General features: G+C 39.2%; 1 protein-coding gene across 4 annotated transcripts in view; it reads right to left on the minus strand.

Annotated features, from left to right (window-relative positions):
- Window positions 1-25,941, minus strand: part of LOC126249027 (vinculin) — a 286,160-nt gene that overhangs the window by 26,638 nt on the left and 233,581 nt on the right. For all 4 annotated transcript variants that reach the window (XM_049950637.1, XM_049950636.1, XM_049950634.1 and 1 more), the window contains 3 exons: window positions 19,119-19,364; window positions 14,655-14,745; window positions 613-803 (listed from right to left, as the gene is read on the minus strand). In XM_049950637.1, the coding sequence (XP_049806594.1) occupies window positions 634-803; window positions 14,655-14,745; window positions 19,119-19,364 (507 nt within the window). In that variant the 3' untranslated portion in view covers window positions 613-633. The remainder of the gene's footprint in view (window positions 1-612; window positions 804-14,654; window positions 14,746-19,118; window positions 19,365-25,941) is intronic.

Consider the following 25,941-nt stretch of genomic DNA (forward strand, 5'->3'; position numbering starts at 1 on the left):
AGTCAATGAGTTTAGTGCTATGCACAACCTGTACTTCATTGTGTCTTACGTTTTCCTCGTACCATAAATTGTGTTTGTTCTTGCTGTAGCAAATATATTCTTTGATAGCTAGCTACACATTTTCAAAATTCACCCTATGATTCTCAAATTGGTATTTGACATTCTCTGTGAGATTCCAGTTTAGTTCAGCTGCAAACAACTCTGAAAGACAAGATCAGGTATTTGACAAACGTTTCTTACAAGAGTAATTTTAGAAATAAGCACGAAGAAGCTGCCAATAATACATAATAGAAAGTGCAGTATTAGTTATTCCATAAATAATATGTTTTCTGGTGTTAAGCAGAGTTCACAATTTCACTGTCTCGCTAGAATCCAGATAGTGAACACATAGGAGGCCACAGATTGTGGCACCTGAGGAATACAAGATCGGTCAGTAGCTGAAAAATTCTGAACAAAAATGTTGTTATCACCAATTCTGATAGAAATCCAAAAACATACCATTAAACAGAAACTATATTCAGTAATTCACATTTACGTCTGAACTAAGAATTAGCAGTTTGATAAGAAAAATGTGCATACAAATAAGGTGACCTCTTAAATGAAATGTTTTACCTGTTACTGGAGAAGGAAATCTCAATACTGGTACCAGGGTTGCTTACGGACCCAGCGAAGCCTAATACCAGCATCTGTTCGTATCTTTATGGAAGCTGATTCAGCAGCACGCACAGTTTCCTTCACAGATTGCATAAGGTTTTGGGCATTTCCGACAAGCATATCTGTCGCTTCCTGATCCTCTTCAGTTCCTATGAAATGTGAATCAGTTTGTAAGTCCAACTTAATGTCATACATCTGGACTACTTTACGAATGTTTATCAGTCAAAATGCAGAAACAATTGGATGTAATTAATTTTCCATTGCCTAACTTGTGTGTAACTGCTAAGAATGGAAGTTCTGAATAAAATTGTTTGAAAATATGGTACAAAAATTATGTAAAACTACCGTGATGCAAGTACATTAAATATAATGGCATAATTACACAGGGCAAACACTGTTCAACATATAGGTGTATGCTGAAATGAAAGAATCAAAGTAGATGTAAGAAGAAAGCATTAAAATAAGTAAGACATTTCAAATCTGACAAGCTATTTCACAAACCTATGCCCCAAAATTGTCTTTCATAATTATAGGACATTAAATGGATTTTGGCAAAAACAAACTACAGGTAACAGGCTTCTGGTGAGGTATCTCACAAATAATTTCCTGTGTACATTTGTTTCTCATACATATTACAGACAAAAGTAAAAGTACAAAATAAAAACCCCATTGTAATGCAAATCATGCAAGAAATACAATTTGAAAAGAAAATGCTAATAACGTCTGTAATGATCCCTGACATGCATTAAATTTCTATTACTTCCACAAATATACATTATAACAACACAGAAGTAAACACTTTCTTAACTAGAATATTAGGGCACTCGCTTTACAGATATTTATTGTAGAGATCAAACATGTCTCCCTCCCATCAAAAATAGTAGAGTACACCACAAGTAACTACTATATCTGCAGTCCATACATTTTCATTTCTCCAACATGCAAAAATGCCAGCAAATAACCAAAAGATATGCATTAAAATTACTAAAAATGCTCAAAACACATGCTTTGAAATAAAAATAGGGTTACCCCCTCGAATCTCTCCCATGTCCATCCGTGGAATAGTTTCTGTTAGGGCAAAAGCAAACAGCATTATTAAGCAAATATACATACTTAGCCTCACTGAAAATAGAAAAAAAGCAAAATTAATTTAAAAAAAAAAGAGACAAACTGGTGAGATATAGTTAGCACTACTGGGCAATATGGATTTGTAAGATTAATTGTGAAAAGTTAATGAACACTGAATGGACGATGTGATTAAATCATTACACCTCAGCCTATGTCACTGTCTATGAACTGACAATGAGTAGTGGTGAAGCAAGTAAGCAAAGGCACAGGAACAATTGTGAAGCCTTTCTGGTATCCAAGGTTGTAGTCATTACACAATCGCCACACAGAAATGTAACATACAACAGAACTTTGTCACAACTAGCTTTTAAATACTGTGAAGCTGTGTATGTTATGGGTCATGTATGTATTAGAAAATATGATGTGTTCTGTTTCTTCTGATTTGACATTCAGTTTCTTTAGTAACAGAAAGTTTATGTATAACTGATTACAAATACATAGAAAACAAAGTGGCGTACACTCTCCAGGACTGTACACGTGAAACAAGACTTGTAATACTGTAGCTGTTATACCAAAGGTTCACCACATATACACATTCTGTGTCACTAAATTTACTTGTTGCAAGTACTGGAACTGTTTGCTAGGTATTATCTTTAGAATGCCAGATAATGACAGTTCATAATTTTATATATGTTTTCAGAGACTTCTGGACATCAGAAATATTAATAACTGTATTATTCTTTATAGGAAGTGTTAGTTTTATACTACATAAAAACACTTTTGATAGATATTTATGTATTCTGTTAAAATTTGTACATACTGAGTAATGTACCCTATTTTGTGTCATAATTTTGTTTGCTATTTTTCAATCTGCTAAATACTTTTTTAAAAATAATTATGTTTCTGCTCCCTGATTTGTTAAAAGAGAGTGACTTCTATCTGCACATCCTCATTTGTTTGGGGTTAATGAACCATACAATCAACAAATAACAATAGTTGAGACTAGTGAAATAAAAATTCTTCAGATTACAAAAAAATGGAACACCAAAATGATAAGCTAGTGGCAAAACAGAACATTGACAGAAATATGCAAATTGCTGGTAACAGGAACAGAAGAGCAAGATAGATAGATGTTTGCACTAGATAACCAATCCCTTTCATTTACAGCTATTTAACATCACATTTAGGTTGTCTAAATTTACAGTACCCCATGGCTGAAACAGCTCTACATTACATCACCCACTGGGTCATATGTTTCTACTAATATCACCTGTATCATCTCATACAGCACCAATATCTACGGTCGTGAAAACTTATACCATGATACATACTCTTGCCATCCCCAAATCACTATTGACCCATCAAGGCACAGTTAATATTAACTTTTCAGATACTTACTCCACAACTTTTCATACACTCATCTCATCTCACCAACTTAGTCTAGTCTGTGCCCATACTCTCAAAACTGCAAATCCTGTACCAGTCTCTTCTACTTCTTTTGGGATCTCTTCTTACCTTGACACATATTCCATCTACCCACTTCTAACTCAATCATCCCTCTTTTCTCTTACCTTCATATCTTGCTGTGCCTGACCATTATTTGAAACTGCTGCTGGTTGTATTGCCACTTACACACATTTGTTCTGACCTTCCACCAAGTCTTTGTTTATTATTAACTCATCTATCTTACTTCATTCCCTTCAGTTTCCCCAGCCACTAAACACACTACATGTCTCTACTAACAAACTACGAACTATGCTGTTTCCACTGATTCTGTCCATTTCCTATTTTACGTAATATTTTGCTGCCTCCTCCTCGTTCTCCTTTTTTAATTACCCGAAACAGGTCTGTCTTTTTTGTAAAATTTTATTCCATTACTAGTTCTGTTTATTTTCTATCACATGTAAGTATGCGTGACAGGACTTGGTTACAACATGATATTCAAACATCATATTCAAAGTGAGCTGATAGATATCCTCAATAGGGGTATCCATTACCGAATTTTGTTTCTTTGAAAATACAAGGAGCAGCTAAAGGTTCCAAATAAATATTAATTTTAGTAGGATAATATTGCAGGGAATAGGTGTTTGAGGGCAGTGAAGGAATGTTTGAATTTACAGAAAGAAAATTTTAATAATTGTAATATACTATTCTGCCAGTTGTAACTTCAGAAACTTTTTGGGGAAACTTGAAAATGTGTTAAGAATCTGATTTAGAGAAAAATATAAGTTACTGTAATTCAGAGGTTTCAATGCACTTTGTGGGGTATTTGGCTGAGAGGAAAGTAGCAGAACTCCATCTTTTCTCATTCAGTTTTCTGCCCAATCAGAAAATTTTCAGCAAGAATACAGGGAAGAAGGAGAACAGGAATGGAAAATATTTTCAATGGTGTCTCATCCGTGGATTATTCACAAAGAAATGGGTTACTAATGGGTTATATCATTATCATCATCATCATCATCATCATCATCATCATCACCACCACCATCAAGAAGCAGGAAATGATCTCATAGTAAGAGGTTTTAAAAGAGAGGTGCACGATACAATGTTACTGTAGAAAATTATAACAAGTCCATCTAAAGATAAACATTCGTAAAACTTGTGGAAGACCATTAATGCAAAGGAGTGCACTGTGCCCATACCAAAGACAATTGAATATTTTTTCCAAGAGATATTTATTATTTACTATGCAAGTATGCACATGAAAAATTCACCAGTCAGCAGTCTGACTGCTGTCCTCTGTCAAGACATGAAATTGAAGTCAGGACATGAAACTCTCCCTCGCCCCACAGCCTGCCTGTACTGCAAGTTGATCAGTGTGCATTTGGCTCTGTTCATGCTAACTGCCTAGTGTTTTGTGCTTGGTGACATTTTAAATAATTGTTATACAAACACAGTTATCATTTTACTTTTGAAACTATTGTGTGTGTGTGTGTGTGTGTGTGTGTGTGTGTGTGTGTGTGTGTGTGTGTGTGTGTTTCTTACCATGGAGATAACAGCAAGTTCAAGTAAAGATGAAACTAATTTTAAGTAGGTTCATTACTAAATTTTTCATGTGAAAATACCTCACTGACAAAAAGCAAGGACATTTATTTAATTTCGGAAAAGTTGTCTAAAGAAGAAATAGTAATTTTAGTTTGGCATTCTAATAAGCAGTACAGTGAAACAGATGATATTTGTTCCCATCATTTGTGTTATTTTTTAAAGTATTTTGAAAAAAAAAAAAAAAAAAAAAAAAAAAAAAAAAAAAAAAAAAAAAGAGACCACTAAAAGTCTTGTTGTGATAGGCGATAGATTTAAGAAACATTCTGTACCTTTAACAAAGAAGAAAGATTTGAGGATAATTACTCTGGAAGAAACAAAATATGTTAAGGAAAATAAGAACATTATTTTAGTGCCAGGAAAGCTGTTGTGCTGTTGAATGAGGCAATGAAGCAAATGAGAGTGAAATAACCAATGCAAAAAGAGTAGTAGAAGGAGAAAAGTTGAATGAAACTCTTTTAGGGTTGGCTGTGACACCACTTAAACTTCAGTCATTATCTACCCAATCGAAGAAACAATATGCTAAAAAAAGTTTATTAAGAGATATTTATTACATTTTATACACAAAACACAACTGCAAAAGCAATGGGCAGTGCGGACCATTAAAGGCATAGGAGTACCGTATACCATACAGAATAAAATGGCAACTACAGCACAGCTTGTGGGACTATCAAGAGCAATAAGCAGTATCTTGTTATAGACAATATTCTAAGATCAAAGGAAATTTTATTAGAGGGACTAACTACACGATGTATGTCAATAAAACACGTTGAGTTGCAGAAAGGCACAATGAAAAAACTGTTAGACATTGAGCTTCCAACCAAAGCCTCCATCAGAAATGAAAAACATGCATGTATTCACAAAAGCAAGCACACCTTGCACACACATTACCACTAACTATGGCTGCTTAAGCCAGACAAACTGTAATGCATCAAATGGTAGCAAAAATCTGTAATAGCATGTGGATGTGGGAGGGATAGCAGGGTACAGGTGGGGGAAGATGAAACAGTGCTGCCTGGCAGAGCATGGAAGGATTAGACGCAGCAGATAAGGCTACCTGGTACTGCATCAGCAGCCTGTGGGAGAGTGAGGTAAGGGGGAAGAATAGGGAGCAGAAAGGTGAGGAGCAGAGAAGTGGAAAAGGTCAGTGGCTGCACTGTAGGAGAGGAGTGCACAATGAGGGTGAGGGGACTTGAATTGGGAGAAGGTGATGGGCAGAGGGGACAGAAACTGTTGAGTGGAGGGTGCGGGGACAATAGGTTACCATACATTGAGGCCGAGATGATTTCAGGAGTGAATAACTCTGGAACTCTCAGTGTGTGTATGTGCTTGTACCACCAAAACATTGAGCTTTTAGCAAACGTTCTGAACCAGTATGATAAAGAATCAATACACACTATGATGGACAAATTGATTAGTGATAGACAAAACAGGGACTGTATAATAAGATGATGTGATGTGTGCCCAAAAACAAGTGAATCACTGCAGCTACATCTAAGAGAAATACTAGAAGACTACGATGAAGATGAAGACATTAAATTTTCGCAGTGGGTTTCAAGTGATGGCAGAATGACTTTACAAACAATGCTACTACCTTACAAGGAGTTTACTGATTATACTATTAAAAAATTGAGTCTGTGATACCTCATTCTTACATCACAGAAACTCAAAATTCTTACATGAAACAGAGAAAAGAAAATTTGGCATTTAATGAGGTTTTAGTTATTATGGATTTTGCAGAAAACTACAACTTCATTCTGCAAAATGAAGTGCCACTTGAGCTGGTCAGTTCATCCAGTAGTAATTTTTTTCTAAAAATGAAGATTCCACCATAAAGAAACATCATTGTGTTTCATTTCAGATGATCTAAAGCATGATATACCATTTGTTTATTCATTACAAGTAAAAAAAAATTAAAAAAATAAAAAAAAATAAAAAAATTACAAACCCATAGATTTCATAAAACAAAACTCTCCCGACATTGACCAAACAGAGTATTTCACAGATGGTTGCAGTGCTCAGTACAAAAACATGATAAATTTATGTTTTCATTATAAGATTTTAAATTAAGTGGAATCTGGTCATTTCACACTGCAAATCATGGTAAAACAACATGCAAATGGATAGGGGGCACAGTCAAGTGCACTGTTTTGTATGTATAATAAAAGACGGAAACATTCCACGTGGGAAAAATATATCTCAAAACAAAGATGATGTAACTTACCAAACGAAAGCGTTGGTATATTGATAGAGACACAAATAAACACAAACACACACACAAAATTCAAGCTTTCGCAACCCACGGTTGCTTTATCAGGAAAGAGGGAAGGAGAGGGAAAGACGAAAGGATGTGGGTTCTAAGGGAGAGGGTAAGGAGTCATTCCAATCCCGGGAGCGGAAAGATTTACCTTAGGGGGAAAAAAGGACAGGTATACACTCGCGCGCGCGCACGCCCACACACACACACACACACACACACACACACACACACACACACACACACATCCATCCGCACATATACAGACACAACCAGAAAATGTCTGCCATCAAAACTTTTAGTCCACTTGCTTGTTTCACTAAAACCATCAACATGAATTTTACTATTACAAGTGAATGATTAACTGTCACTTGCGCTAGATCTACAGTAAAGTAAAATTTTAACATTGAACGACATTACCTTTTTAGTAACGGATTAACGATAAGCGAAGTTAACTTTGTGACTAACGTTGCGGTACACAGATATGTTACAGAACCGCATCACCCCTAGCCTATGGGATAAATACCTGCTGGAATGTATGACGTTAATGCAGGATGGCAGCAGACCGTATTATACGTTTCAGACCTCTTGATAAGTATGGAAGTGTGATTACGCATGTCAATCACATCGCGATTACGGGCAGCACGGGGTTCACGCCTGAGCCTCAGGACGTGCGCTAGCAGCGCATGTCGGGTGTTTCAAGCGTCAACTTCGCATCTTAATATCTCGGGATGTAATGGGAATATTGCGATGCAATCAACGCCATTGTGTATGTGCTTTGTCATGCTATGGATTGCTGAAGAAAAAATATAGGAGGTCCATTTAAAAAAACATAAGTTTGTGTTAAAAAACACATATGCTTTCGTTTTAGAATGTTTCCAAATATGTACATTCATGGGCCCCAGCCCTACATTGATACCGGAGAAAGTCGTTTTCCAATAGCTGTTTCTCCCTTAAAACCCACATCCTTTCGTCTTTCCCTCTTTCCTGATAAAGCAACCGTGGGTTGCGAAAGCTTGAATTTTGTGTGTGTTTGTGTTTATTTGTGTCTCTATCAACGTACCAACGCTTTCATTTGGTAAGTCACATCATCTTTGTTTTTAGATATTTTTTGTCCCACGTGGAATGTTTCCCTGATGATGTGACTTACCAAGGCGTGATGATGTGACTTGGTAAGTCACATCATCATCATCATCTTTGTTTTTAGATGTATTTTTCCTACGTGGAATGTTTCCCTCGTGAGCGGATAATGAACACTGAATAAATGTACAATTTTTGCAAAAGTTTCTTCTCAAAAATATATTTTTTTCTTTTTAAAGGAAGAAGAAATTGAAACTGAAAGAACACTGCTTGAAACTGGATTTCAAATGGGTCAAACAATACCGGGTACAAGAAGTTTCCATTATTTTAAGCCAACTTCTTGTGAAGAAATCACAGCCAAATGAGTGAGTTCAGACTTGGAAATTTTGTTGAAACATAATATTTTTATGACTATCCCAATTATTAAACCTAACCTACATTCTTTTGTTGCAGACGTTTATGAGCAAAACTGGTGGATAGCAATGGTTCTGGGTTTCAATGAAGAAGAAGGGGACTATGACATTCTTTTTATGCACCCTCACGGACCAGCAGAAACTTTCTTTTGGCCCCAAACAGAAGACAGATGTCCTGTTCCACCAGCCCATCTTATATGTTTAATAGCTCCTCCGGAGTTTGGCAGATCATATAAAATTGATGCTAATTCCCAAAAGCAAACCATCAAAACATGGAACAATCAATGCTTTATTGTAAAAAAAAAAACCACCTTAACGGACATTTAAATGTAATTATTGTACATACTGCTTCATATAAACTTAGTATAATCCTTCAACTAAATAATTATTAAACTTTAAAGTCATCAAAAATTCTTTGTACAAAGGATTTGTTTGAAAATGAATAATCGCCAATTCATATATTCAAATGTAAGTAAACCTATTTTGCAAAATTCTCAATGTATGTATCTTTTATTTTAAAATAATCAATACATAAACTTCAGTTCATCTGGTATTTTCACAGTTGTACTGACTTCAAATATTTAATTATTCTATCGAGTATGTATTTTGCAAAGTAAATTACAAAATTTGACTTCAGTTTCTTATAAAATTGTTACAACTTAGAACATCACCAATTTTTTTGCACCATTTGAAAGGTAAATTCATGCTGTTTTGGAAAATATATGGTTGTATTGTGTTATCTGGAGAGAGATTTTAACTATTCGTTATTTTCTATGCCTACATCACAATTTTGAAATTAACAATATTTTGTGTTTCAGTACAGTTTTTCAATATGGATGAACATTAGAAATCGGAATATTGTAGATCTATCAGTTTCAGTGTTTAATCTAGAACAAAACAGTGAAACTTTCAAGGCTCTAGCTTCAAAACTAATGATTTTGCTTCAAATTCTGTAAAAGCCTGCAGGCTTTAGTTACGTCTCAATCGCATTTGGAAATACAATTAGCCTAAAACATTAAACAGTGACTTGTTAGAATTGGATGAAACTTGGAATAATTTTCTTGTCTTAATATGTGTACGATTCAAATATAAATTTTCATTAACATCTGTGACAAGTGGGTGTAGGACCCTGGATGACTTAGTATGGAGTGACCCAGTGGCTATTCATCCTGGTGGATAGCTAGTTGGTAGTCATACCAATGTAAAAAGCTGAGAAATGATTGCATCAGAGATGGTACACGACATAGCTGCTTTCAATGGTGCCCCAGCCTCCAATGGTGTAGGACAAACCTGTGATAGGACAGGAGCAGGAAGTTTTGGGTGGGTGGATTGGGCAGGTCTTGCCCCTGGGTTTTCCACAGGGACACGATTCCTGTGGCAAGGTGTTGGAATTGAGAGTGGTGTATGGATGGACTAGGATGTTGTGGAGGTTGGGTGGGCAACATAATACCACTTTAGGGGTGGTGGGAAGCATGCCGTCATATCGGGGCATGATGATAGATAATCAAGGCCCTGATGATGAGATGTGGTTCAGTTGTTCCAGTCCAGGGTGGTACTGGGTGAGGACGGGGACACTCGTTTGTAGCTGGTATTTGGGAGTGGTGGGAGGATTTGGGGTGTGGAGGGATATGGCACAGGAAAGCTATTTGCGGACTAGGTCTGGTGGTAGTGCCTGTCTGTGAAGGGCTTTGTGAGACCTGCAGCTTACTGGACAAGGGAGCGGTCTCACTGCAGATATGCCATCCCCATGTGGTTAGGCTGTATGGGAGGTATTTTTCTTATGTAGAAAGGGTGGCAACTGTTGAAATGCAGGTACTATTAGTGGTCTTAATGCAGACAGAGTTGTCAATGGAGCCCTCAGAGAGGCAATGATCAATGTCCAGGGAGGTGGCATGCTGGGTTGAGAAGCATCAAACGAAGCGGATGGGAGAGAAGGTGTTAAGCATTGAGGCAGTAAAGGAATGAGGACAGGGTGTCCTATCCCTGAGCTCAGATCATGAAGATATCATCAATGAACCTGAACAATATCAGGGGTTTGATGTTTTTGTAAGCTAGGAATGTTTGCTCTAGACGGTCCATTAACAGGTTGTCATAGGAGGGTGCCATGCAGGTGCCCAGTTGTATGTGCAAGATGGATAAATTTACTAACTATATTCTAAACCACAATTATCTCTCCTTTGAAGGAAGGTACACAAACAAATCTATGGCACAGCCATAGGTTCACCCTCATGGCACTCTCCTCTCTGAGGGCTCCATCCACACCTCTCTCTAATTAAACCCACCAGCCATCAACAGCACATGCACTTCGACAGTTGCAATCCACACCAAAAATCCCTCCCATATAGCCTAGCCACCCAGGAATGGTGTATCTGCAGCAATGACAGTTTCCTTGCCCAGTATGCTGAAGGCCACACAAAGGCATTCACAGACAGGCACTAACCCACAGACTGGAACAACTGAACCACATCCTTCGTCAAGGCTTTGAATGTCTACCATCATGCCCTGATGTGAGTGACATCCTATCCAAGATCCTTCCCACACCTCCTAAAGTGGTATTCTGTCACCCAACCAACATCCACAACATCCTAATCCCATCACTATGCCACTCCCAATCCCAATCCCTTGCCACAGGGATCATATCCCTGTGGAAGACCCACACAGCACTTCCTACTCTAGTCCTGTCATATGTTTATTCTACCCATCAGAGGCTGGGCTGCATGTGAAGGCAGCCCTGTCATGTACCATCTCTCCTGCAATCATTGCTCAGGTTTTTATATTGCTAAGACTACCAACCAGTTGTCCACCAGGATGAATGGCCACTGCCAAACTGTGGCCATGAGCAAAGTAGACCACCTTGTTACGTAACATGCTTGATTTCAATGGCTGCTTCAAAACCCTGGCCATCTGGATTCTATCCTCCACCTCCAGCTTTACTGAACTGTGCAAATGGAATTTATCCTAACAACACATTCTCCGCTTCCAAAATTATCATAGCCTCAACCTGTGGTAACCTACTGTCCCCACACCATCCACCCAACAATTTCAGCCTCCTTTGTCTTACCACCTCCTTCCAATTGAAGTCCCCTCACCCTCATTGTGCACTGCTCTCTGCCAATCTTTTCCCCTTCTCTACTCCTTTCCTTTCCACTCCCTTTTTTCCCCTTCCCTCCCTCCCCAGTCTCCCGACACTGCATCAGGTAGCCTTTCTTCTTTGACAACTCTAATCCCTGCACACTCTGGCAGGCAGCACTGTATCCTCTTCCCCCCTTGTACCCTGTTATCGCTGTCCCTTCCCTGCTCCACTACAGATTGTTGCTCCCCTTCCATGTGTTTCAGTTCCAGTAGGGCCTGAGCATCCAGAGATAGCAGTCATGTAAGTGTGAGGCGTGCTTGCCTGTATAAATGCATGTGTGTTTTTCTTTTCTGATGAAGGCTTTGGCTGGAAGCTTAATGCATAACAGTCTTTTCATTGTGCCCATCTGCAACTCAACGTGTCATCTTTATAGTGAGTAGCACTCCCCTTTCCGTAATTGTTGAATAACAAAGTAAATAATGTATACTTAAGCTGATTTTCTTTGTATAGGTCCATTACTTAACAGCCTACAGTTGGAAGTTTGGGGCAGTTCAGTTCAGGCACAAATTGTTTCTTGGCCAAAAGTATGTCATCTTGGCTATGCATCGTATCAATTCATAAAGTTATGTAGAACACTAATACACTGGGGATTCTGAGAATAGCATTGTAATTCATCTGGTGTCTCATAATGTTTGTTGTTGACAAAATACACTCATTTGAAAGGAACCGCAGCAGTCACTTAGCATGCAAAACATGAATGTTATAGAAAAACAGCGCTTCTTTCTTTGTCCAAGGGAGCTGTGTTTAATTCAATTTCTCACTGAAGAGGTAAAATATCTCAGATTGATATCGTCTAGTGACTATTTTTCTTTTTCCTAAGAAGTCTATGAGTATGATGCTCTTTGCATCCCAAAAATTACTTGCCATAACTTCTCACACTGGTGGTGCTGTCTTCACCTTCTTTGCAGCATATTCACTACCTACAAGCAACCCATTGTTTTGACTGATGTTCAGTTTCCACAGTATAATGACAAATCTAGGTCTCATGAATGGTGAAAATGTGACAAAAGTCATTCTGATTATGCTTAAATTGTTATAACCACAGCTTCAACTTTGGAAGCTGCACCTACTTGTTGTGTACCATTAGTAATGACAGCATTCATCAATCTGACGATTTTATCATTTAAAATATTAATTGCAATTCATGTCAGCACACTGGCTCTTCTGGTCATGTACACTTGTTTGATGATCGTCTAGAATCATGCCATGCACCTTTCTAGAATCATGTCGAGCTCCTTTTCAGTACTTTCTTCAATAACCATACCTACCTGGCATCCTGGATGTTTCTTATGAAAGTGATAAAGAAAAAAGATGTTTGACCACACTTTTTTAAAACAAATATTTAACTGTTGTCAATGATGGTGTATGGTTCCCATGAGCAGTAGTCAATTTCAAGAAGTGAATCACTGAATGGATCTGCACTTTTTACATACTGGTGAAAACTACACAGTACAGTTTACTGGAATGGCTGCCAAGAATGGCAGCACATGATGGCGATACGAACTTTTGTCGGCAACTATATCTGTCTTCAAACACAGGTACTTCTTGAACTACTCTTGTAAATGATTGACACATATTTATAACTCCATTTCTGCAGGCCATAACAAGAGTATAAATATTGCACTGGTAAATTTGTATTCACGATGATACTATGGATATGATCAATTAGCAGTATCAGTTTTTAACATCACAGGAAAACAAATGTGGAAACCTCAAATATGAACACACCTTAAACCAAAAGCTTCCTTGTTTCCATTAATACATGACATCTCAAATGTGGTCCATTTATTTATAGTTGACACAAAACTCAACCCAATGTATTACACTGGGTGTCCCAAACAGATTGCTGGGATTCTGAAAAAGTGCTATTTGTTTATCGTATTGTATGGGGCCAAATGTTGACCTTGACATGGGCAAAGGAGTTGAGCACTGGGGTGCCACCACAATGTTGACACTGAAACAGAAGACACAGCGTGTTCTTTGATACACTGAGTTTATTTAAACTATTAATGCGGAGTGTCGCTTTTGTGAAACTTATTCAGGACAAAATGCACCCGATGACAAAGCTATCCATCGATAGTTCAACCAGTTTCGAGATACAGGGAGTGCGTTGAATGGATATTCATCATGCTGGCCGAGAATAACTGAAGACAAAGTTGAAGAAATCTGGCAATCTTGTATCAGAAGCCCGAAAACAACTCTTGCTTGATGAAGTACTCAGTTAAAGATACCTAAACAATACTCTTCAATGTCATGCATAAAAGGTTATGATTGCATGCCTACAAAATTCAGATTAGACAAGAGAAAACCAACCCACTAGCCTAAGCATACAAACTTTGCTATTTTAACACTAATGAAATTGATGGAAATCCAAATTTTCTTAAAAAAATGCTGTTTTCGATAAAGCAACTTTCCATCAAATGGTTACATTAATCATCACAATTGCCAGATATGGGGTTCAGAACAACCTAACGTGCACAAACACGTCCATGATTCACTAAAAGTGAATGTGTGGTGTGGGTTACGTTATGACCAAGTTACACAGATGTCCTGATCTTACTACTTTCGACCCACTTTTCTTGGACTACGTAAAGAACAATGTCGATGCAGAAAAATTTTGAAAATGCAGGAGCAAATTTCGACAGCCATCATGACTAATGCCAGAGATGCTACAACACACATGGTGTGAAATCAAGTATCATCTTGATCTCTGCAGAGCAACAAATGGAGCTTGCACCAACACATATTGAGGTATGAAATTTTTAATTTGACACTTAAATCGTTTCATTATCTTGAACAGTTTTTCTGTAGCATTTGTTCAAAATCCTGGCATTCTTTTTGGAGCACACTGTATTACTTTCCTTTCCAATCTTTTCAGCACAGAATAAAAACCAAACTTTTTGCTGTATGGAATGACTTACACGTATTTCATTTTGCTTGCACTTTCTTAACCATCTGATCTAAATTTTCCACTTGAATTTTAGTTATACAACAGACAGAGTCATACCTTGAGCACCTAACATTGTTGCCTTCACCGTGGAAAGTATTTTCAGCTGTGTCCCAATTGTTGGAATACGTTCACACACCTGAAGGAGGTTCTGAAAACACAAAGCCTGACATTAGAAATAATTAATATATTTCAAGACTGTGATATAACTTACATGTGTTTCCCAAGAGAAAAGTTCAACAAGACTCTCAAACTGAGGATTAATGGTGTCTATGACTTGTGCCTCAAATTTCATTTTTTGTTTCATACTGTTTGACATCTATGTTTGTTTCTTTTCTTTATTGCAGAAAAGTTGTGAACAAAAAAATTTTCACCCAGCAGTTTCTATGGTGTTCAAACCCACTTCGTTTCAAAGACAAAATTTTTGTCTTCAATTGTTAGCTTCATTTCTAGTTACCACAATTATAATATCAATCCCAGGCTCATTTTTGCATCATCATCATCATCATCATCATCATCATCTAGATTTTGTGATTAATTACATGACCAAAAAAGTTAAAAAATATCATTTCACTTGATTACTAGGACTATAATGATTTACTAAGCTTGATGTTCAAATGGTTCAAATGACTCTGAGCACTATGGGACTTAACATCTGCGGTCATCAGTCCCCTAGAACTTAGAACTACTTAAACCTAACTAACCTAAGGACATCACACACATCCATGCCCGAGGCAGGATTCGAACCTGCGACCGTAGCAGTTGCGCAGTTCCGGACTGAGCGCCTAGAACCGCTAGACCACCGCGGCCGGCTAAGCTTGATGTAAACAAATCTTTCATAGAAAAGAAGTTACCAACTTTCAATAAATTTCATAACATGATGGAAACATTCAGTTGAAATAGTGAAATTAAACTGAATAGTGAAATTAATTAGAGACTACGTGGCTAATAAAAGAAATAACAGTATTTCAAACACCATTTTCAAACAAAATATCATTGCATTAATAACTAAAGAATGAAGAATTTTGGGACATGATTTATCTGAGCCTTTTTCTTGTTCTGGTGTGAGGAATGTGTGCCCACTCTCCTTCAAAATTTACAAAAGTCTACCTAATATACTACCGACACATTTGAGAGTTACAAAAAGACACCTACATCAAAATGACTTGAACATAAAAGAGGCCAAAGAAAATATTTCTTTTCTTGGCTGAGTATATTAATAATTTATACAAAGAAACAGACTGTGGATGAACTTATTTACATTGGGACAGAACATGTAGTCAGTCAATGCATGTGTTCTTGAGGCTCCACTCAGAGCACTGCTGATAAATACCACAGCAACCCTACCTTTCAGAATGATGGGTTCCTTCTTCAGGGAGGAGGGAGAAATTGATTGGGAGAGGTCAGGCATTAATGTCCTGCCATTTTATAAACACCTGTGCTGTAGAAGAGGGGAGGCAAAGATGAAGGCTGAGGCATCAGAACTGTAGGTAGTCAAAATATAATGCATTTGTATGTACTACACCAGTTCAGAGATGACAAAACATACAGACTGAGAAGTAAATGTAGATTTCATAATTCAATTAAAGAATAACAAATACAAATAAAGGGTAAGAGAGGAAGAGAGATGAACAAAAGCCTGGGATATGAAGACAGTGAGATTAATTAAACAATTAATAAATATAAAATAATGTACAATTATAATAAACATGAATAAAGGAAAGGAGTGAGATTGGGCTAACAGCAGGAGTCCTCAGATCTTCTGAGTCACACTCAATGTATACGAATGGGACATCGATTTGCAGTCAGTCATCCTGTATACCATGCAAGAGAGTAACGCTCTCTCACAACCACCAACCACAAAACTGTCCTCAACTCCTTCCCGACTTCCTAGACGGCAAACCCAGTTTGGATTCTTCAACTAACTTCCCAATCCAAAGACATCTCCCACCCAAGCTTCACCAGAGCTACAATCACACCTCAACTGCTCACTTCCTATGTAATTCCAAGCCTGTAATACAGATGCCCTTCTGGTTTAGAAAGAACTTCGTCAAAACACCCATCTGTCAATCCCATAACCCAATTTAACCAAACTAAAACTGGTTCCTGGACAGTTACTCAAACCTGGGACCTTTGCCTTTCGCTGCAGAGTAAAAAACTCATCCTGAAAACATCCAATAGGGTGTGGCTAAGCCATGTTTCCATAATATCCTTTCTCCCGGGAGTGTTAGTCCAACAAGTTACACCAGGAAAAACTCAGATGAAGTTTTGACGGTAGGAGTTGAAATACTGGTAGAAGCAAAGGTGTGAGGAAGGGTTGTAAGTCATGCTTGGGAAGCTCAGTCGGCAAAGCATTTGACTGCAAAAAGCAAAGGTTCCGGGTTTGAGTCCTGGACTGACACACAGTTTTAATCAGCCAGGAAGTTTGATATCCGTACACACACCACTGCAGAGTAAAAAATTCATTCTGCAAATTTAACCAGCCTGGCCTAGTTACAGATCTCTCTCACTTACTAGAGCCTGAATGAATAATTTGCTTCATCAGATCATTAAATCCCATGAAGCATTGAAATTTGCTCGAAACCATTCCAGCGCCAATGCCAAAGGGATGATCCTCTTTCTGACCCTCAAAAGACATCCTCTCCAGGAACTCCTCACTTTCAACAGTCACCCATTTCTTGTGGAAATTTTTCTCCAAAATCTCAAACCTTACTCCAGCTGAATTCCATGCCACTTGTAAACTGAAATCAGACTGCTCTATTATCATTTTCCCTATGGAAAAAGGCTCCACTACTGAGGTACTTGACTGATGAATATACAGCAAACTGGCTGTGTCAGCTAGCTGACATTTTGATACAAAACACTGTTTCTCATGATCCCACTCCTTCCATTCAGACTGAGCTGCAGAAAATCCTTAAAACCCTAGGACCCTCACAATACTTCAAATCTGCTTCCATTTAACTTATTACCCTTCCTCATCTCATACGTGCAACTGTACTTTCCATCTCGGACGGGGCGGGGGTTTGACACCACCACCACCACATTAGGTTTCACATTGTTACATACTTCAAATCACCAACTGAACACATGTTATGAACACATCTTAGCTTTGGTAGACTAGCAGATTCCTACTGAACATGGCATTCCGTTCACTATAAAACATAATTACCACTTTCAGGAGGATTACAAAATAATTTCCATCTTCCTTCCACCTGAAATCTCATTACCGTAGATGTAATAATTTCCTTACATCAACATGTCACATATACATACATATGGCCTTTCACTGCACTTGAATGTCTTTGAAAACTGAATTTCATTGTCACACTAGCAAACTTCATCCTTACCCACAACTTCTTCACTTTTTAAGATCAGACCGAATCACAAATCAGGGTGATGGCTATCAGAACCAGCATGATCCCATCTGCCAAATAATATGGTATTCCCACACCTATACACCCACAACAAGCTTCCTACCCTTGCAACTTGCAACTGTTACCACTGTAAAGCATGGCCAATGCACCAACCAATTACCACCAAATCAAGCCCCACCACTGGCAAATTTTACAACATTAGAGACAGGAAACTACTCTTCTTGCTTATCAGATTATACATATTTACTGTTCAGTTTTTGATATCGTGATGACCACAAAACTGTGAGAACAAATGAATGGGAACCAAAGGACAGTCAGCCTCGTACCCAGTTATTGAGTATTCACCACAGTATGACTCAAGAGACCTGAGTTCTTGTCACACCACACACACACAATATGCATCCCCCCAAACAGCACCTGTTTCCCCTCAACTCCAGATATGGCAACGTCATCCCAAACATATATTCTCACCTTTCACCCTTCCTTGACTTACTATTCAACAGTCTAACCCAATCATCCTCTTATATTGGTGTTTGAGGGAATCTTATTTCATTTTTATTCTTCATTCATACACCACCGCCGCTATGGCCTGTATGTGGACCCCACCATACTTCTCCCGTCCCCTCTTTCTCGTTTCTTTCTATTTATTATTATTTCCACTTTTAAATTTACTTTTTACTTGGTCCTTTCTATTATATCAAAACAGTAAGTGGCACAGTGTGTGCTAACATATGATCATTTTCACCGATGTTGTTGTATGCCTTTTCATTCATCTTAACATCTGTTTCTTGCCAATAATGGTGGGTAGTTCCTCTTAGTCTGTGTTGATGAATAACCAGAAACCCCCCCTCACCTTTTCCAATCCAACCTCACCAACACATTTCCTTTTTATACTTGAAAAATGAAGCTATTATTCTGAAAACTAGGGGTGCCGTGAACAATTATGTCTTTCCACCACTAAGTGATGGGAATTACATCCCCCGTCCCTTGAAGATAATAACTGACCAGACTTTGTCGCTTTTGTGATTTAAATTTTATGAACTGAATTTTCCATTTTATACAAAGGACAGATCTAGCATGAGTTAGAAGAGTTACATTTCCAGTATAACAAGATATGATAAAAATAATAAAAAGAAAAATACTATCTTACAGTGCGCATTCGTTTGTCAGTGCATTCTCTGGCAAGCTCTTTGGCAAGGCGCGTGACTTCTTCACTGGCTTCAGCTATTGATTTGGCACAGGCTATAAGATCCCGCTTGCTGCCACTGCCACCTTCCCCACGCACCAATTTACTAAGACGCCCCATCAATACTGCCATCTTCTTGGCAGCTGCAATAATGTCATTGTCTTTACTTGACCACTGACGGACTTCTTGATGTAGTCCATGAGCTGCTACCTGTGGGATTCAAAAGACAGAATGATTAAAAAAAATTCTGTGAGGTTGTGAATAATTTTATTTAGGAAGAGTATCAAATATGTGCTATTTGATTTTCATTATTTAATTGTAACACTGAGTTTCATGGCCACAGACTTCTGGAGACCACAAAGTCTTTATTTCTGTGAACAAAACTAAACTATGGGATTAATCTAGTGAACACTGTGGCTACAGAATAATTTAAGTCAATCTTTGGAAAATAATAATCACTTTCACAGCCCAGTGCTCATTTGAAAAATGTTGTTTACTTTTTAAATAAACTATGTCTTTATTTCTTTTTTTTTAAAGTACAGAGTGTCATGTTCAAGATATGCAAGAATATTGGATTCATGATCTGAGATGTGGTAAACTCTTAATGTCCAAAAACTTGCAATAACAACATTTGCTAAGGAAAGTTCTGGCAGAATGTAAATAGTATAATCAGAAAATTAACTACTTCATGTGTTCAAGACTGCAAAAAGAAAATAGAATAAGAGATTACATCACTGAACAGTGCAAGATAATTTACACCCTAAGTCATGTGGCCACTGCACACTGAACATTAGGCTGTGGGTAGGTGATAGTTGCATGTAAAGCTGAGGTATGGAATGACACAGTGGTAGAAGGCAGCCATGTTCGAAAAATAGTGACTGTCATATTACAAGGGAAGGTGATGCCATCTAGTGACTACTCACCACTAGTTGGCTTCATGTTCCCTTGTAATATGATTGTTACTTATTTTTGTGTGTGGCTGTTTCCTATCTCAGCTTTACACATGGCTATCACCCGCCCACAGCTTAATGTTCACATTGTGTCCCTCAAGGTATAAGTTATTTAACGCTGTTCGGTACGTGTTCTTAGTATTTCTCTCCGTTTTTCTTCCTTTGACTGCTCACATTCCTTAGGTTATTTACAGCTGTCTGGTGCAACACCTATGTTTTCATTCTAACTAACCTGTATCAACCTAATATTTATAGTTGGATAATGAATCCCTTCTATTATTATAACAGACAAGTGTTAAGTCTTATACAATAACTTATTATAGCTTCTTCATTTTTCCCTTTTGTATTCTTGTACACCTGAAGATGAGCTTATAATTGGCCAAAACCAGTTGTGACTGAACCAATAAAACTACTTAGAACTGAAGTGGTGAACTATCTGATTCTACTTGAAGCTCAGTTACAGACGTCCTCCTAATCAAATCTTAGAATATACATAATTTAGGAGTAAAGAAATCACTCACCTAACAATAGACATATGGAGTCGTAGACAGGCACACAAATAAGTACGAAAACTTCGCTAGTTTACGGACAAGTCTTTTAATGAGCGCGCGCGCGCGCATGCACACACACACACACACACACACACACACACACACACACATACCTGCACAACTATATTCGGGTGGGGTGAGAAGAGGGATATAGAGGTGGAAAGTGAGAGGAGCGATTGGTGAGGAGTAGCTGGTGCCCTGGAGGGAGGCAACAGGTGTTGGATAGGAATGCGGGAGGGAGACGCAGCAGGTACACGAACTAGGAATGCGACACATGGGCACTGGATCCATTGAATTTGTGCAGAACATGACGATGATGATGATGATGATGATGTGGAGAGAGTGACAGGCAGTGGTAGGGAAGACTGCTGGGTGGAGAGTGTGGGTGCAGTGGGATAGTGGGTGGAGAGTTTGGGTGCAGTGGGATAGCGGAGACTGAGAACAGGAGGATTTTGGGAGGAAACCCAGTACCTCATTATTTATGTACCTTAACAATTATACAGTCATACACAACTACCACTCCCCTTCAGAGGTGGCGGTCCAGATTGCTGTACACACTGGTACCTCTAATACCCAGTAGCACGTCCTCTTGCATTGATGCATGCCTGTCTTCATCATGACATACTATCCACAAGTTCATCAAGGCACTGTCGGTCCAGATTGTCCCACTCCTCAACAGCGATTCAGCATAGATCCCTCAGAGTGGTTGGTGGGTCACGTCATCCATAAACAGCACTTTTCAAACTATCCCAGGCATCTTCGGTAGGGTTCATGTCTGGAGAACATGCTGACCACTCTAGTTGAGCAATGTCATTATCCTGAAGGAAGTCATTCACAAGATGTGCACGATGGGGGCGCGAACTGTCATCCACGAAGATGAATGCCTCGCCAATATGCTGCTGATATGGTTGCACTATCAGTTGGAGGATGGCATTTACGTATCATACAGCTGTTACGGCACCTTCCATGACCAACAGCATCGTACGTTGGCCCCACATAACGCCACCCAAAACAGCGGGGAACCTCCACCTTGCTGCACTCGCTGGACAGTGTGTCCAAGGTGCTCAGCCTGACTGGGTTGCCTCTAAACACCTCTCCGACGATTGTCTGGTTGAAGTCTTATGTGGCACTCATCGGTGATGCCAATCCTGAGCAGTCCATTCAGCATGTTGTTGGGCCCACCTCTACTGCGCTGCATGATGTCATGGTTGCAAAGATGGACCTTGCCATGGACGCCAGGAGTGAAGTTGCACATCATGCAGCCTATTCTGCACAAAGCATTATTCAACATGGTGACATTGCTGTCAGGGTTCCTCTGAGCCATAATTCATAGGTAGTGGTCATTCATTGCAGCAGTAGCCCTTGGGAGACCTGAGCAAGGCATGTCATCGACAGTTCCTGCATCTCTGTATGTATCTCCTCCACGTCTGAACAACATCGCTTTGGTTCACTCCGAGACACCTGGTCACTTCCCTTGTTGAGAGCCCTTCCTGGTACAAAGTGACAATGCAGACGTGATCGAACCATAGTATTGACCGTCTAGGCATGGTTGAACTACAGACAACACAAGCCATGTATCTTTTCTTGGTGGAATGACTGGAACTGATCGGCTGTCACCCCCCCCCCCCCCCCCCCCGCCCCTTTCCCGTCTAATAGGTGATGGTTGATTACATCCTTGGGCAGGATTAGTGACATCTCTGAACAGTCAAAGGGACTGTGTCTGTGATACAATGTCCACAGTCAAACAGTCAACGTGTATCTTCAGGAGTTCTGGGAACTGTGGTGATGTAAACCTTTTTTTAATGTGTATATTTCTTCGAATTAAATACTTTCTGTTCTTTCTATGACACTATTATTCTGATAGTTGCTGACTAGTATGTTTCAGTGGTTTGAGATGATCTATGTACTGACAAAGATCCTACAATATTATCTGTAATCACAAATGATTGATCATTAACAGGAAGATTATTGGAGACTTTAGCTTGTTGGTCTGATTTGGGCTATAACACAGAAAACACAAAGCAGGTAATATTTTAAATTATCCTTATGTGTGTCTACCATCTTGCTATCTATCTTCCATCATTTCAGGACAACTATTCATACTAGAATTTATTCCTTGAGTATTCTTAAATGTTGTTTATCTTCTAACCAGGATGCAATTTTAAAATCTGCTGTAGCTATTCTCCACATCATTCTCTTGCTGCACTGGTCCTAAAATGGTTCAAATGGCTCTAAGCACTATGGGACTTAACATCTGAAGTCATCAGTCTCCTAGACTTAGAACTACCTAAACCTAACTAACCTAAGGACATCACACACATCCATGCCCGAGGCAGGATTCGAACCTGCAACTGTAGCAACAGCACGGTTCTGGACTGAAGCGCCTAGAACCGCTCAGCCACAGTGGCCGGCGCACTGGACCTAAAAATTTTAGCTTTATGATCAGTGCTCTCCTCTCTGTTCCTTCAGCAGTTTGCAATTCTGTTTCAAAGAAGTATAAAGTAAGTTGAGAATATTATTTCATGTTCCAGAGATCAAAATATTTTACAATACATCACTGATGGTTGTGCAAAATTTAGGAAGAAAGGGTATCCTATTGAAGATGGAGTCATTAGAGACAAGAGTGCAAGTTTAGGCTGAAAAAGGATGAAGGAAATTGGCCATGGTCTTTTGAAAAGAACCATCTCTGAGCACCTGCCTTAAGTAATTTAGAAAAACATTGAAAACCTGAATCTGGATGGCAAGACATGAATTCGAAGCCTGGTCTTCTGAATGAGAGTCCAATGTCTTTAATTATTGTGGAAGGCAGCACAGTATCAGCTGCATGGATCTGCTGATAATTACTATTTTAGTGGAAGAAGTCTCTGATTAGTTATTTCCAAATCACTAACTTCACGAGTCAATGAAATAGTCTCTCTTCCATTTAATGTCCTAGAATGGTTCGCTATCTTGCCTGACAACAATACTGCATGATGAAATAGAGTCCTCTGTCTTGACTATGCATTTAGCCCTATACCACGCTGTTCAAGCTCAACTGCCTGCATTTGGGCAGCTGGATGCCCACAGGCACAGGGGGGTCAATGATGGATCAACAACTGCCATGCGGACAGTTGGGCAGCCAACGTGTAATTTACATAATTGTGCTGCTCTGGTCGAGTGCACACCAGCATAGTTGGCCAAGTGGCTAGAACATGACGGGTAACCTGCAATAGCTATGCTTGCCCATGAGTGAGCTGACAGGTGAGAGGGTGTTTGCAGGTCTGGGGTCATCCTCATCCTATGGAGCACTGCTGGCACAGCATACCCTATAACAACGTACACAATTTCTGACTTTAACTCATTGCAGTAATAAAACTGAGATTGTATGCTGTGGTTAGTATATAAGATTGGGTGCATAAAACACACTAAAGTTGCAGTGATTAGAAAGATAAATGTGACTCCAATTGGACTTGATATGAAAGATTAGGTAAATGATAACACACAAATTAACAGAATCACACAACTGTAAATATTATCTGATTTCAAGAATTCAGTTTGGTGTGAAATCATTATTTTGTATAATAAGGGACCCTAAATGTCAGAGTGTGGGCGTGGATGCGCTCCATCCATAAAGCGTCAATAGTGCTTGCTGTACAACAATTACCGAGTTGTTAACCAGTCACATATTAAGAGAGGCACATAAGGCTGATGTGTGAATTAGTAGAATACTCATATATTCCTCAGTGCTTGTGGTTGGGCACTGTGCCGTGGTACTGGGGAATATGGAGTTGCCTGTAGGAGGGAAATTGGGCTCCAAAACTTCTTCATAGATGAGGCAGTTACTGTTCAAATATACTTCAAATATATTTGAGTTGAAACTAAGTCATAGCCAATGACAAACTGTCTATTTGCTTCTGTCTCGGGTTCTTCAGCTGACGTTCGCCTTATGATTTTACTGACGTTTCGCTAGCATGAGTGGCTGGTATTGTCAAAGCTTCACCCTCCATTGCCGGTGGTGAACTGGAGCCGAGCTTGTGGCCACACAGACTATATGTACCTGGCGCACCAACGTCTGAGGGCTTCTCCGCAGTCAATTCCGATGTGGTTCTCCTCTTGCTACCTGTGACGGTTGTTTGCTGCAGTATGGGAAGCCAGGATCCGTGTACCTTAAGGCTTTCCCCTTTCTTGTTGAAGCTGTTCCCATGTTTGTGTATTTCTACAGATTCTCTAAACAAGCGGGTGTGATAATGCTTCTCTGCAGCCAGAACTTCCGTGTCGGTGAATTTTATTACATGGTTGGTCTCACACAAGGCGTGCTCTGCCATGGCTGATTTCTCCACCTGCCACAACCTGCAATGTTCTTTGATCTTCCAGTCATTCTGACATAAACTTTTCCACATGTGCAGGGTAAGCAGTATATTCCCGACATTGCAAGTGGGTCCCTTTTATCCTTTGCCGATCTAAAACAGTCTTTGATCTTCCTTGTCGGTTTGAAAATTGTCTTTACGCCGTGTTTGTGCAAAATACGGCCGATTCTGCCCTTCACTCTGGGAATGTATGGCAGAAAGGCTGTACCCAACATTGGCTCTGTTACACTTCTAATATAATTTGTGGAGTATCCATTACTCCTCAACACTACCACAACCGCTTGTTTAGAGAAGCTATAGAAATACACAAACGCAGGAACAGCTTCAACAAGAAAGAGGAAAGCCTTAAGGTAAATGGATCCTGGCTTCCCATACTGCAGCGAATGATCATCGCAGGTAGCAAGAGGAGAACTGCACCGGAAATGACTGTGGAGAAGCCCTCGGATGTTGGCGTGCCAGGTACTTAAAGTTTGTGGCCGCGAGCTCGGCTCCAGTTCACCACCGGCAGCGGAGGGTGAAGCTTTGACAATGACAGCCACTCGTGCTAGTGAAACGTCAGTAAAATCATCAGACGAACATCAGCCGAAGAACCCGAGACAAAAGCAAATAGACAGTTTGCCAACAAGTGGCCACAAAAGCCTTAACAATTTTGTCATATCCAATGGTACCTCAAACCGTAACACTTAATGTTTATTTGCTAAATCACTCATCAACGTAGTGTGTCACTTTGAAGTTTGTGGGACTGGTCCAGAAACTGAGCATTCCAGAGAGGCACCACCTGAATTCCCATTTATGGTTTATGTTCAGTGGAGCAGACACATTAAATGTGCAAAAGATAGCATAGTGGCAATACGAAGTCATATGGTCCTGCAGACAATCCCACATCATAGTCATATTGTGCGATTGAGTGCCCACTCATCACTCTGTATGAGCCTCTATT

The sequence above is a fragment of the Schistocerca nitens genome, chromosome 3 (assembly GCF_023898315.1).
Source record: "Schistocerca nitens isolate TAMUIC-IGC-003100 chromosome 3, iqSchNite1.1, whole genome shotgun sequence".
NCBI lineage: Eukaryota > Metazoa > Arthropoda > Insecta > Orthoptera > Acrididae > Schistocerca > Schistocerca nitens.